Raw genomic sequence first — 13,856 nt, forward strand, 5'->3', positions numbered from 1 at the left:
AACTTGAATGTGATTCTAGCATACAAAATAGTTTGTGGTGTTCTTATCTGTTACATTTAGTAGCACTTTATGAGGTGGGGGTAGACAAAATGGATAAGGGGAGTGCAGCTGTTTGAATTCATTATCTATTCACCAAAAGCTATGCACTGAAAAAAATTCAAATGTGGAACTGTCTGAGCAGCTTTTCAGAAGTAAATCTGAGTTCTTTCAAAAGCTGTTACTTCTTCCGCACTCTGGCCTAGTCTTGGTTTAAAAAAAACGGAGTAAGTAGAATGAATGACAGAGGTTTTTGTTTCAGTAATGTCTGGGAAATCATGTATGTGTAGTAAGTACACAGTGTACTACTTATGTCAAGAGTTGGGCTTTTTGACAAAATAACAAATATACTCAAGAGATAGTGATGCTTCCAGAATAAGGATTAAAAATACCCCAAAACTTTATTTACTTGAATGCTTTGAGACCCCAAATTTATCCATTGAGTCACCTTGTGCAAAGTACGCTTGCTGCCTGTGTTTCTGCTAGAATTAGATGCTCAAATGATCTTTAAAAATATCTTCCCAGAAGCTCTCATGTGTCTGGATTCACCTGGATTCTCCAACCATTACGTGTTTTGATGAGTTCATGTTCTGCTGTTCAAACCCCCTGACTCTGCTCTGCTGACAGATTTATATTGGAGCCATAATCCCGCTGGGAGCAGCAGAAAAAGACGGCAGGCTTCGAGCTGCAGATGAGCTGATGTGTATTGATGGAGTCCCGGTTAAGGGGAAGTCACACAAACAAGTTTTGGACTTAATGACCAGTGCTGCACGGAATGGTCAGGTGCTGCTCACAGTCCGGAGGAAGATCTTCTTTGGTGGTATGTGTCTGTTCCAGAGAGGGTACTTACATTTTTGTAATCAAATCAAATAAAGCCGCTCTGAAACTTATCAATTATTGCACTAGAGCTGAGCAATCTGAGATTCAGGAAGGTCAGCTGTAATTCTGAGTAAGGGGAGAAAAGCAGAATGTAATAAGCTGATGCTTCGGTTCTTGCTGGGTTGCACTGTTTGCACAGGTAAGGCTCTGAAAATTATGATGGCAGTGCTGTTTTATTCAAACTTTTTTGCAGATATTAGTTAGAACAGCCACTGATACTATGCAAATTGAGTAATAACACAATCTCTTTTCTGTACAACATGCTATGTTCTTAAGTCTTTGGGCATCTGTGTGTAGCAAGAATAAGTGCATTCAAACCAGAGATGATTCAGGGCAGCATCTTGTGATTCTGCAGTTTTAGCTCAGTGTCCAGATCAGCAGTGTACAGAAGATTATTGTCCTTCACTTGATGCTGATCATGTGAGTGACAGCTGGGGTGGGGTTCAGGAGAACTGGTAACAATCTTCTGTTCTGATGAGCAGTCAGTATTGCTTTTCCATTGCCTTATTCAACCACTAATTCTGAGTATATACAGGTAAAAGGAAAAAGTATTTTTAAGATCAATTCTCAGTTTCTTTAAAATGCCTTCTGATAAGGCAATCAGGACCAAGAGTTTGTAGGATTCCTAAAAGAAAGCCTGGCTTCAGTCTTTTAAACTGCCTTTTAAAAAATGTTTCCATTGTTCCAAGTAAACAGTTTTTCCTCAGTTAAGATAGCAATAGATCTGGTTTGTAGCTGGATTTCTGCCATAGATCTTGTACTTGGAGCACACAGAAAAGCCACGATGGTTTGGTTTTTTACTATAAAAAGGCATCAGATCGCTCTGATAAAGTCTGTGCACGCAGTGCCAAGTCTGTTTGGCTGTGTGCAACCAGTGTGCAGCAGACTTACCTTCTGTAACTGTGCATGCCTGTGTAGGGCTCTGGACCTTTGAATGCTCTATTCTGTGTCTGATTTCTGTATTAACTATATCGTTAATGAACTCGCCTCCTACTTTCCCAGGCAGATGGGTGTTTCCTCATGCTGGCACTGACACTAAGATGCAGAGTTTTGCTGTAGTTGCTTGGTAAAACAGCAGTATTGGGTTTTTCTTACTTGTTTGTCTGTTACCTGCAAGGGGAAAAGCCACAGGAGGAGGAGGAATCGCAGCCTGTCTTGATGCAAAACGGCTCTCCCCGACTGAATCGGGTAGAGTTTGCAAACCAGCAGTCCCCAGAGGTCTATGATGTCCGTCTGCAGCGGAAGGAGAACGAAGGATTTGGCTTTGTCATCCTCACCTCAAAGAACAAACCTCCTCCTGGGGGTAAGTGCCATGTTCTGGCAGCATTGTTGCTGCCTGGCCTCACTGCGTGGTGCTTGTACCAAAGCTGCTGCTGGCACTAGCAGGCGTGAGCAGGGCCGTGGCTTCTTCGGGGATTTCTCTGTCTTTGTTGTGCTGGTCTTACCTGCACAGCACTCTGTGTAGATACAGTCACCTCTCACTGTTTCACAGCCCAGCCAGCTGAGGCTCGGTCTGTCTGGCTGCTTCTTTATGCTCTTTTTCACTCAACTGTGACGTAAGTGGGGGGCAGGGGGAAAGTATTATCACAGGGAGCGAGCCCGTACACAGGAGTGTGCACTTGTCACAGGACAGTCTTGCAGACGTGGATAGTTGTCAGGCTGTGGTGGTGATGCCTGTTCTCACACTGCATTAATTCATAGGCATTTTAATGGAAATATAGTTTCAACTTTGGCTTTATGTTACCTGTTTGGGTAGCATTTCTTATTTTGGGGATCTGAGAAAGCAGAGACTGCAGTACCTGGAAGAAAGGAATGAAGTTGTAACTGTCAGGCAGGGTGTTTGTCTAGAAAGATCGTCAAAATGAAAAAGTAGCATGCTCTGGCATTACAGTTCTGATATATGGACATGGCCTCAGGCATAGTTGTAAAGATAAACAGCAAAATAACCAAGGTTAAAAGCAAAAATAAAAAGAAATACTGTGAACAGAAGTGAATGAGAGAAGCTGCTTGCAGGAAACCCTGGAGTCCAACTCAGTGGAAAGATCCGTGAAGCCTGCACAGGAGCAGTTCTGCTCAGCATAATCAAGCGGACTTGTATTCCCTGTGCTGATGGCTGCTGCTTACCCAGCAGTGCCAGGTAGAGGCTATTGGATAATTTTTTTTGCATGAAGTGGCAAGTAGGATCATCTTTCTGAGATTCATTCCCTTTGGCCATCAGGTTTGTGTTACCTGTGTCAGCCCTTGAAATACAAGCCAGCTCAGTGTGTTCACCCACAGATGAACACAATTCACTGACATTAAGGTACGGCTAACTTGTGAAATTGTTACTTGGTTCCTTTAGTTTCTTAGTGTAAATTACCCTTCTGAAACTTCCTCAGCTGATTCCAGACAGATATAATGATGGTTTGAAAGTGTGTCTCTCTCTTACTGAGCCTCAGACACTTTCTTCTGTTTTTCCACTTAATTTTACTGCACAATAAAAAAAACCAGCGGGAGTGTAGAAAAATCCTGTTTCTAAATAACATTGTGCTGAATTCATGTGATACATATTTAGAGTGCGATGCAGTCTTGGCTCAGACAATGCCTTTCAAGAATGTTAAAGCCAGCGGCTTTGGAAGCGGCTGGTGCGGTGGGACAGCGCAGCAGCAGTGGTCCACATGCAGAGCTGCTGTCAGATTCCTGTGGCAGCAGCAGAGCAAACTGTCACCCTCCAGTGCATCATGCTGCACAGACAATTGTGTCCCATGTCAGAGTGGCCATGGGTTCACTGTGTTGTCTGGTCAGTCACACAATAAGAAAAAAACATTACAATATATTGGTATTCTGTTACGATATAACTGTAATACAGACAACATTTTTGTCTAAGGATCTGCTGCAAATCCTGGTTTATTTGATACTAGAACTGAAAGTAGAAGACAACCGAAACCAGTTCCAGTGCCGGTAACGTAAGCCCTGTGGTCCAGATGGCTTCTAACACACAGGAAAAAAAGAGATGCTGGTGCATCCATAGGCTGTGTTTTGCTGAACGTTTCTGTGCTGCAGTTTAACATGAAGCTACAGGATATTTCAAAATAAGTAATCAGCCATTGGGTCTGCAACCCTGCAGTGCTTTACTCTTCACAGTTGTCTCTTAAGTTTATATATAGTCTATTAAAGAAAGCATAAATAAAATTTAAACTTACAGTAAATGCTGGAAGGCATCAATGTCTGTTTCTTTGCGGTAACTTCAGCATGTCCTAGCTCCTTAAAACAATATTTGATGGCTTTTTAATCTTGGGTGGCTGATGACCCTGTGAAAGTGTTTCAGATTTGCTGTCATGGTGTTGAAAAGCCAGCTGATAATCCTGACAGGCACACAGTGTTCCTCACCTCTCCTATCCCTCAGAGAAAAGCATGTTTGGGAGAGCAGCCACTACAGAAAACGGGTATCCATCAAACCCGCTTCAGGCACTGGAGGCACAAACAGGCTTTTACATGAAATAGCAAGGAGAGCGTTTATGAAACATGCAGAGGTCATTCTGGAGAGGTGTTTGGAAATGAGTTACAAAGGAGCAATGCAGCAGTTCCTGTGCAGAAGAGCCTTGATGAGGGATTTGGGAAAGACAGAATCCAATTCTGCTGTGCTTTCAGGCATCCGAATGAATGAAAGGCTGGTTTAGACGCATGGGAAAGCATGCTGGCTGATGTGCTTTGATGTAACGCGAATCTGCTCTGTCAGGGCCACGTCAGCACGCAGGCAGCTCAACAAGCCACTCTTGCCCCAGGTTTTGGTAGGCTTCCCCGACCACAGTAGCATCTCGGTGGCTGCCAAGTGCCATCTGCAATGCTGATGTTCAGGTCAGCAAACTGTAAAACAGGATCTCCCCAAGTGCCAGCAGGGCTCTTGGTGGGGAGAGCGTAGGAGCCGCCAAGGCCGTGCTGTCCCACGGGACAGGTGCCTGAGGAGGCACCGCACTGGAGTGCAGCATCCCTCCCACCTGGTGCCTTTTTAGTTCTACTTGTTCCTGCATTTGTGTTCACCTCTGGGAAAGTAACTAAAAGCAGTCTTTTTTTCCTTCTACTTCTCATGAAATTATATCTTCTTCTTGTTCTGTCTTTTCTGGCCCCATTGCTTTGGCCTCTAGAGGAACCTGCACACAGAGCAGAGTGTCACTATGGGAGGAACTGAGGAAAGCAAGCCAGGAGAGCTAGCTAAAATTCAAGACAATTCTTACATGTGCAAGTTCATCTCAGAGAGCAGGGATAGGGAGCAGGTCTGTGCAGAGCTGAGCTGGCACACCTTGTTGTGCTGCCTGGGTGTGCTGAGGGTTGCTGCTGAGCTGCTCAGCAGGTTACTAAGTCGATCTCTGGCAGGAGAAGTTTGATTTCCTTTTGAAGTGCATGTAAGGTTTAATTTTTGGCTGCAAGGAGGAAGAGTTAATCTGTGCATCCAGATTTCTGATGACCGTAGTAAACTGGATGTCCGTAACTGTCTCGGAGTCCACACAGTGCCCCAGGGTCTGTGCATGAAATAGAAAAAAAAATACATTATAAGTAGCAAACCAGACTGCTTTGTAGTGCTCCTGGGACACATGGTCTTACGCAGCTGTGACCCGTTTCCTTCCTGTGTTTTCCCTTAGGCACAACACCTTGTATGTGGCAAGGCCATGCTGTCAGCGGTTGGCATTTCCATTCACTCTACTGAGTGAAGCATTCTTCGTATTTGCGGGTTTTTCTTGTACTAGCAGTGCCACCCTTCAGAGCAGGAGCGGTCTCTGGTGTAGCTGTGGCAGTGCTGGGTCTGTGTGGTACTTATCTTACATGAATATTAATCATGTTGCTGTGCCTGTTCTTGACTTCCTAGTGATTCCTCACAAGATCGGGCGAGTTATAGATGGGAGCCCAGCTGACCAGTGTGGGAAGCTGAAAGTGGGAGACCGCATCTCGGCAGTGAACGGTCAATCCATCGTTGAGCTCTCTCATGACAGCATAGTACAGCTGATCAAGGACGCAGGCAACGTGGTGACTCTGACTGTTGTGGCTGAGGAAGGTATGGAGGGTGCGTGGCCCTGGCAGGTGGATGGGTCCTACCACACTGCCAGAGTCTAATGTTTGTAATTTCTGAAGTTAACTCACTTAAAATGGAGTATTTTAAGATGTTTGGAAATTAAAGAGTGTGAAGCTCATCCATTTGCTCTGGAAGAGCTGAAGGCAGGTGGGGCAGAGAGATACAGCTACCAAGGTGGTTGTACTGAAAAATAAGATGCAAGTATTAACAGTGCGATGCAGGGTTAGAGAAATTCTCGTGGTTTCTCACATGAGAGACAGACGTGGAATGATGTCCTGTCCAGACCTTGTATTCTTCAACGAAAGAGAAATGACCTCTCCTGGGGGGAGCTACACCAGACACAGGATGATGCCAAGAGAGAAAATCTCACCACATACAGTGCCCATCTCTTGCTGCTGCAGTCGCTGCCGGAGCTTTGTTCCAGCTGGGACACTAGGCAGCTAGGGTGCTTGCTGTAGGGCTGCAGGGACACCTGCATTCCAGATCCTCTCCATTTAGACACACCTGCCACATTAAAATACATAAATTACTGAATGTTGCATCCCTGGGATGCAACAGAAACGTCGTGTAGTTCTGTCTGCCAAAGCTACCCTTTGAAAAATCACCACATCCCACCATGAAAACCTTGCTTGGGGTTTTCTTGCAGAGCCTCCCAGGCTGCTAGCAAATTCTTCACACGCAACTGCCATGTCAACTGAGCAGCAGAAGTGAGTATTCGTGGCTGCAAAGTCCCATCTTTAGAGACTATATTTTTCATGAAAGCTCCCATGCAACACTGCATTCAGTATGGTTTTGTTTCTACACAAGCAATTCACTATAAATATGTAAAATCCAGTCATTTGAGGAGAAAAGCTTCAACCCTGCTTCCCACTGCGTTTTTCTGGATTGCTGCTTATGGGTTTAATTAAACTCACTATCACATTATTTTGCCAGAAAGCTGGCAAATTCACCTTTTGAATAATAAATACCTAGACCCAGAATGTGAGTAAAGCCAACAGATGATTCTCTAATTTCACATGCATTGCAAATATGTAACACACTATCTCAGCCTGTAGTACAAAATTTCAAAGACTTAATTTTCCTTTTTATTAATGCTTGAAGCAGAGAGACTTCTACAAATTGTTGTTTTTCTATTAAGTTTTTGATTTTTATCAAATCTAATTCATTCCAGTTTGAAGGGACACACCTCAAAGCAGTTGCCCAGGGCAATGCTTAAAATGCAACTGAAGTCTGAGTTGGTTGCATTAGACCTGTTTCTCCAGAGCTCTTACTCAGCTTTGTTTTCAAAATAAGCTTTCTGAATATAACATTTTTGTCCCTTGTTTATGCATGATGTTACCTGGACTCTGTGTAAGAACTTTTCCCACTTCCTCAATTACAGATTTGTAGCCAAAATGTAGAGATAAAATGAGAACCTGAGGAGAATCAACAAAGGGAGGGGAAGAGAGGTCAGTAGCAGGTGATAAAACGGCTGAAGAGACCAGTCAGAAAAAATGTGTGGCTTAGAGGAGCTGGGGTTGGCGTGTTTCAGATGTAAAGAATTTTGTGACAGTGAAGGAGAGAGAAACAGAACGTGTTCCACCAAAATGGAATATATTGCCAAGTATATCCTCCTTGATTTAGCTGGAGAAATACAGTTTAGCACACAGCATAACCTTCCATACAGCAGACTCTTGTAGAAAGCCAGAGTGGATGTGAATTAGTCAGGGCTTCAGGCGTTTTCCCCGCTGGATGGCGGGGAGAGGGCTGAGCCTCGCAGAGATGGTTCACAAGTTGCTGCTTAACACTGAGGAGGAGGCAGGATGCAGCTCCAAAGAGAAGAATGCCCATTTTGCCAGGAACTGTTCAGCATCACAAAGCATAAACCCTAATAGAGTTTGCTGTTCCCTGGTGCATCTTCAGCGCTGTCCTCTCAGACTTACAATGAAAATACTGCCTTGTACCCCTTCGCTGTCCCTCCTCGCTTTCACAGATGTGTGATCTTTGCTTTCCATATGAATAAACGAATTCCACTTCATGCGCCAGAAGACATTCTTTAACATTTTTCACAAAAGCAGGAGCCTGTCAGCTTTTGTCATGTATTAGCTGGAAACATAAGAGAGCAGGCTGAAAAGAGGACTGGAGAATTTGTACAAACAGATGGCATTTTTCTTGCCTGTGCTTCTAAATTAAAACTCTGAGTATAAACCACGATTAAAAGTTGACATTTTGTCTCTAGAGAAAAACCTCTTTAAGGCATGTCATAGTAATAGCACCAAGCAGTCCTGTGAAGGACTTGGAAGGTCTTGCATACCTGAGAAATTCAGTCTGATAATACGCATTATATTTTCCTTCCCTTAAGATGCTTGAGTGCTTTGTATATTTCACTAGGGCTTGCTCGTTCTTAACTGAGGAATGCAGTAATGTGATGCATCTAACAGAGGACTGGAACTTCTGTAGTTTTGGTGCTTGAGATACTTTTTTTTTTTTTAACCCTTATAAAGAAAAGGAGTATATTAGTTTATAACTCAGCACATAAGTTCATCTTGGGCCACTACTTGCCATTTCAGGTTCTAGCTAAGAGGCAGCTTTTTGAATAGCCGCTTCATGGCTCTGAAGTGACACAGACATTTTGTATCCTGAAGCATGTTTTTTTTTTTTTCATAAAGGCACTGGATTTATTGTAAAGTACAGAATCACTGTATTTTTTGTGGAAGGGAAAATAAGCTATTCTAAAAGATTTATTTAAATGTCATGCCTTTTAGGGAAGGTGAAACACTTTAAAATTCTTGTTGATAACCTGACAGTGAACTAGTGCCTCCAGTGTAGTTGTGGGACCAGTTCATAACCTTTTCCGGAGCTGGCCAGTAGCAAACTCTCCTTTGTGCCTTAAATGAGTTGACAGTTTCTCTTTATCACTGAGAGTCTTCACCTCTGAATCCTCATTGCCTCTGCAGAGCCTCATTCTCCTCGTACCTTTAAAAAGGGAAATGTTCTCAAGTGGACATTATTCTTACAAAAATTTATTATATTGAATACCCAAACCAACTTCGTGGATCTGACTAGCCCTAATCCCTTCTGGTCTTTATCAATTCACAGTCTAAAACCCTTCTGTTCATGTCTGGTTCAGTTAAAATTGTGGGAGTTTTCTGAGGAAAAGCAGTGTAGGTAAGAGTAAAATTCCTAGGAATTTATTCCCTGGAACCAATGAACTGCACTTGGGTTCCTGGCTTACGGCGTTAGACCTTGGAAAATTCTCTTCACCTTGTGCCTGAGGTCAGCTGAGCTGTGGCATCCTTAGGAACAGCAGGCACAGCGCTGACGGTCACATGTGGGGAGCATGCCTCGCAGTATGCTCGGGAAGCTCTCTCTGACCGTTGATTTTGTTTGAATTTGTTAGAACACCGTGGTCCTCCATCAGGAACAAACTCTGCCAGGCAGAGTCCGGCTCCACAGCACCGACCACTGGGATCGGCACAGATCAACCCTTCCGGCACAGACAGGTACAGGCCTTTGGGGTTTGGCGAAAGGAATGGACAACAGCTAGAAAAGCTTGACCAGAGGGATTGTTAATGCAAAGGTGACATATGTGTCCTTTTACCTCTGTGTAGGGGAGCTACGGAAGGTGAAGCTGGAAAAGAAGTTTCAAATAGTTACAGGCTTTCCTGGCCCGAGCATAAGCATTTGGCACAGTCTGATGCTGGCGTTGCTTCAGTTATTGGTAGCCGTCACTCCCAGGTACGGTAACCGTCCAGAGGGCGCGGAGACATGCAAAATACTTGTCCGTCCAGACACCACAGTGGCATTGCCACGGAGTGTTCAAAAGCAGAACACCAAAGCATTTCCCTGTCAGACACGGGTAGAAAAGTTGCGTACAAAGATGCCCCAAAGTGCTTCACACAATGTTTTTGTTGATGTTTTAGATTTTTATGATCTCCTTGGTGTAGGTGGGTACTCATTATAATTATAAAGGAAACAAAAAATGCTTGCAACAGGGCTACTACAGACCCTTTGGCAAAGTTTCTTAAGGAAATATCATGCATATCTGAAACTTAGAAGGGAAATTGTTCTGTATGTTTAGAATTAGAATGAAACGATTACACCTAGTCATACATGAGCTGTGATGAATTCAGTTTAATTCATGGATTGCACATTTGTCAAAATACAAACATGTGTGAAGCATTTTTTCAGAAAAATAAATGTTTGAATCTGCCTACAAGTCCTCATCTTTTTTCCTCTGCCTTCTCACACAGAATCCTGGCTGTTTCCCAGTAGAGTTGGAAAGGGGCCCTCGAGGGTTTGGATTCAGCCTTCGAGGAGGAAAGGAATACAACATGGGCTTATTCATCCTTCGGCTTGCTGAAGATGGGCCAGCTGTCAAAGATGGGCGAGTACATGTGAGTTTGTCTTCTCTAATCGATTTGTTGATCAAGTTGGCCTTTTGACACATTAATTTACCCGTAGTGGCAACAACCCTTGTTTTTTCACGAGTGCAGGGTCCAAATAGACAGAACAACATCTGGGCAGCTGCCCTTCTTCCAGCTGTTACTGTGCAGTGACAGCAGATGCTGCAGTGCTAAGCTTTTAAAGGAGAAATATATGAAAAGCTCTGGCTGTCCAAAATGAACTGTCCATCCGTCCTTGAGTGACAGTAACATACGTGTCCCAGGGTTTGAGCAGCAGCTACTCAGCACACTTTAGGAGCCCAGACAAGAAATTGCACAGTGGAACAGAGAACTGAAAGGAGAATCACTGTCAAAGTCAGGGAATTTGTAAGGAACGTTGTGTGTACATTGTGCTATTGCTGTTCTGTGCCATGTTTGCAGATCCATGCCTAACTTTTTTCCAAATTTTTGTGTGTTAATTCTTATGTTTGTGTAAGGAAATAATTTTCAGGTGATGTAGTAACAGCAAAATACATGGGCACAACAGCAAAGAACAATGGTGCAGGACAACCTGTGCCTGCTGCCCAGAGCTGAATTTTCAGAGGCTGGAGCGTGAAGCTGAAGCAGGTGCCCATGAGCTGCCGTCCCGCGTGCAGCCTGGTGCTGCATTGCACGTGCGGCCATCGGCACAAGGCTCTGCCTCCATCGCTACTATGATTTGCAGAATAGGGCTGACACAGATACTTGCTGGGGCTACTGTGAGGCTTCATTGGATGTGGAGTTCTAGGTATTGTTAACTTCCGTTACCCTATTCTTTACAGTAATTAGCTTATTTCCCTCATGCTTGAGAAACTACATGAATGTAGCATTTAGTACTAATATTTTCTTTTGTATTCCTCCTTCGAGTAGCGTTAGACTAAGCTGAGGGCTTTGCTTTCCAGGCAAAAGCAACCAAAAGGTTCCCAGCTGACTGCACTCTGCTTCGTGTAGATGACCTGTGCCAAGGCACGGGTCCGTGTGGGACCGTGACAGCACAATATGGCTGGAAGCGCTCCACCTCCCCGTGCCAGCTCTGCCTCCTCCGCCACTTGGCACGAGCTGTGCAGGGGACGTGTGTCCGCAGGGATGTGTTCGCTGCGATGCTGGGGGGTCATGTCCCACAGGGAATGTGAGCCTCTGAGGCTGGCGCTGGTGGCTGTGGAGGAGCAGAGCCACGAGCGCTGTGGCTGTGCCGTGTGTCCCCAGCAGCTCAGCACAAGAGGCTGCTCTCACCCAGCGTGAGGTTGGTTCGCAATTTTCATGTCATTTAGTTTCTCCTCCTTCAGCTGCAAAATGGTGTCATTTTCTGACTGTACTTTTGAAACGGTGGCAATGAATTTCTCACCCGGTTAATGGCAACTGAGCATGATGGGGGGGGGGCACGTCGTGCAGTGTGGCGCATCCTGTCCTGTCCGGTGAGTAACCAGCCGGTGACCTCCTTTGGCAGAGGCGGTTGATTTACCAAAGCCCAGACCGTTCCCTTCAACCGCTGATTTTATGCACTAGTGACATCCTTTGGCTGAGCCTTGTATTGCGAAACAGGTTTCGTGACCCCATCTGCGGGGGTGCGATTCCAACCCCTTTCCAGCAGTCTGCAAAGTCCGTGTGAACTGTAATTACCTGCCCAATACCTCTGCAAGTTGCTAATTGGCCTCGTAGACGTTGGTACTGACAACTGCATAGTGACGGTCTCTCCTACCTGGAAGAAAAAAGCCCATTTCCTTACATAAAGCCTGTTCTGCCATGATAGCATTTGGCTCCTCATTAAATGCAGAGAAGTTGCTGTTACCTGGCCAGTGTGATTTTGAAACAGGCACGCGGGGCCAGGTTTGACGTAGTTCATCCACCGGCTCCCTCCATCTAATGGTCCAGAATGAAAATACCTTGAAGCACGGTCTCGTCGCTTGTAAATAAACGGAAAGATAGGTTGAAGTAATCTGAGATCTTTTATTGAGCTGGCTGAACAGAAGACCTGCGTGAAGAGCTCTGAGCTGGCAGAGTGTTGTGTTGTGTCATGTTGATCAGCAGCCATGGAATCGTGTTGCTATTGCTGAGTGGATTGTAGCGTGAGAGGAAAAATATAAGCATCTGCCTCTGTTTTTTCCTTTCTAAATTAAAAATTGGTTTACAGTGTCAGAGACACATGACAACTAACCTGGTTGCTCTTTTCTTGTCAGGTTGGTGACCAAATTGTTGAAATTAATGGAGAACCCACCCAAGGAATCACTCACACACGAGCCATTGAGCTGATTCAGGCTGGAGGGAATAAAGTTTTGCTGCTGCTGAGACCAGGGACTGGCCTGATACCAGATCACAGTACGTCATCTCAAGTGCTGTCTCATTTTGAGGACCCAAGGCAATAGAGTACTGTCTGATAAGGAAACGTTGGTGTTTGCTCACTGGAATAGTTAGCAGTTTCCTTTCTGACAGCTGTGCAGGTGTTCATATTTACTTTAAAATAAAAGGAATATTTTGAGTAAAAATAATGTATGCCAAGTACCTAGGAATACTACACGGTGTGAAATTACTGCATATTTGCAATTGTAGTAAGTTTCTCAGCTCTGTCCAAGCTAATCAAGTTTTCCTGTACAAGTGTGATAATTAACAGATTGCCTTTTAATTTAAATTAAAATCCTCTAAGATACAGTAATCAGTTCAAAATGCCTATATTGTTAAGAATATTATTCCTGTACTGGTTTTAGCCTTCTAAATTACAGAATGCTTTGTTTTTCAATGCCAAAACTTCAGAAAGCAGGGAGAGAGACAGCTTTGCTCTCAGAATGGAGTGAGTTTGTTTAAAGGTGCAACTTCTGCATCCACAACAGGAAAGCACAAACTGGGGGGGGGGGGGGGGGGGGGCGGAGAAGGACAGACAAAAAAGCAAATGCTTTCAGAAGCTCTGAGTTCCACTACAGAGCATGGAACTGATGATTTTGAGTCTGACTTAGGAAATGGTCAGAATCTACAAATCAAAAAGTCTTGAGGTCGTGGTAGTATTCTAAAGCAAAGAACACTTTCTCTCTGAGTTGTTCTGTGTTCTCTCTTTTAACTGTTGATGCCGACACCAAGATTAAACTTCTTAAATTGTAGGGTCACTTTTTCTGATTAAGAGCTTTTCAGTAACAGTAACCAACCATGAGTTCATCCTTTGAAAATTTTAAAACACACAGTTTGAACTACCACATAGTGTTGGGTTCAGTCATTTACAAGCAGCAACTGGCATCCGCTCAAGGGATAAAATCTGCTCAGAACTTTCTCCATGTCTTTCCTCCAGAGAGCTAGAAGATGGCCCTGAACATCTTACTGTTCCAACCTGCACAGCACAGTAAAATCAGTGAATTAGCACATGGCATAGAAACAGCCCATCTGTGATCTGCGAGGTCTGTTCTGTGCCGTCTTGCTAGATTCCTGGCTGGCTGGGTTTCTCTCTCACACTGAATTACCTTGTCATTAAGGGTGAAAGTTAAATATAGTCTTTGTGGTCTGAGGAG

General features: G+C 44.3%; 1 protein-coding gene across 2 annotated transcripts in view; it reads left to right on the forward strand.

The window, feature by feature from the left end:
• Positions 1-13,856, forward strand: part of MAGI3 (membrane associated guanylate kinase, WW and PDZ domain containing 3) — a 73,278-nt gene that overhangs the window by 55,203 nt on the left and 4,219 nt on the right. For both annotated transcript variants that reach the window (XM_055819866.1, XM_055819865.1), the window contains exons 14-20: positions 664-856; positions 2,033-2,218; positions 5,759-5,944; positions 9,342-9,444; positions 9,553-9,679; positions 10,195-10,338; positions 12,543-12,681. In XM_055819866.1, the coding sequence (XP_055675841.1) occupies positions 664-856; positions 2,033-2,218; positions 5,759-5,944; positions 9,342-9,444; positions 9,553-9,679; positions 10,195-10,338; positions 12,543-12,681 (1,078 nt within the window). The remainder of the gene's footprint in view (positions 1-663; positions 857-2,032; positions 2,219-5,758; positions 5,945-9,341; positions 9,445-9,552; positions 9,680-10,194; positions 10,339-12,542; positions 12,682-13,856) is intronic.

This window comes from Falco peregrinus, chromosome 16 (genome assembly GCF_023634155.1).
Source record: "Falco peregrinus isolate bFalPer1 chromosome 16, bFalPer1.pri, whole genome shotgun sequence".
NCBI lineage: Eukaryota > Metazoa > Chordata > Aves > Falconiformes > Falconidae > Falco > Falco peregrinus.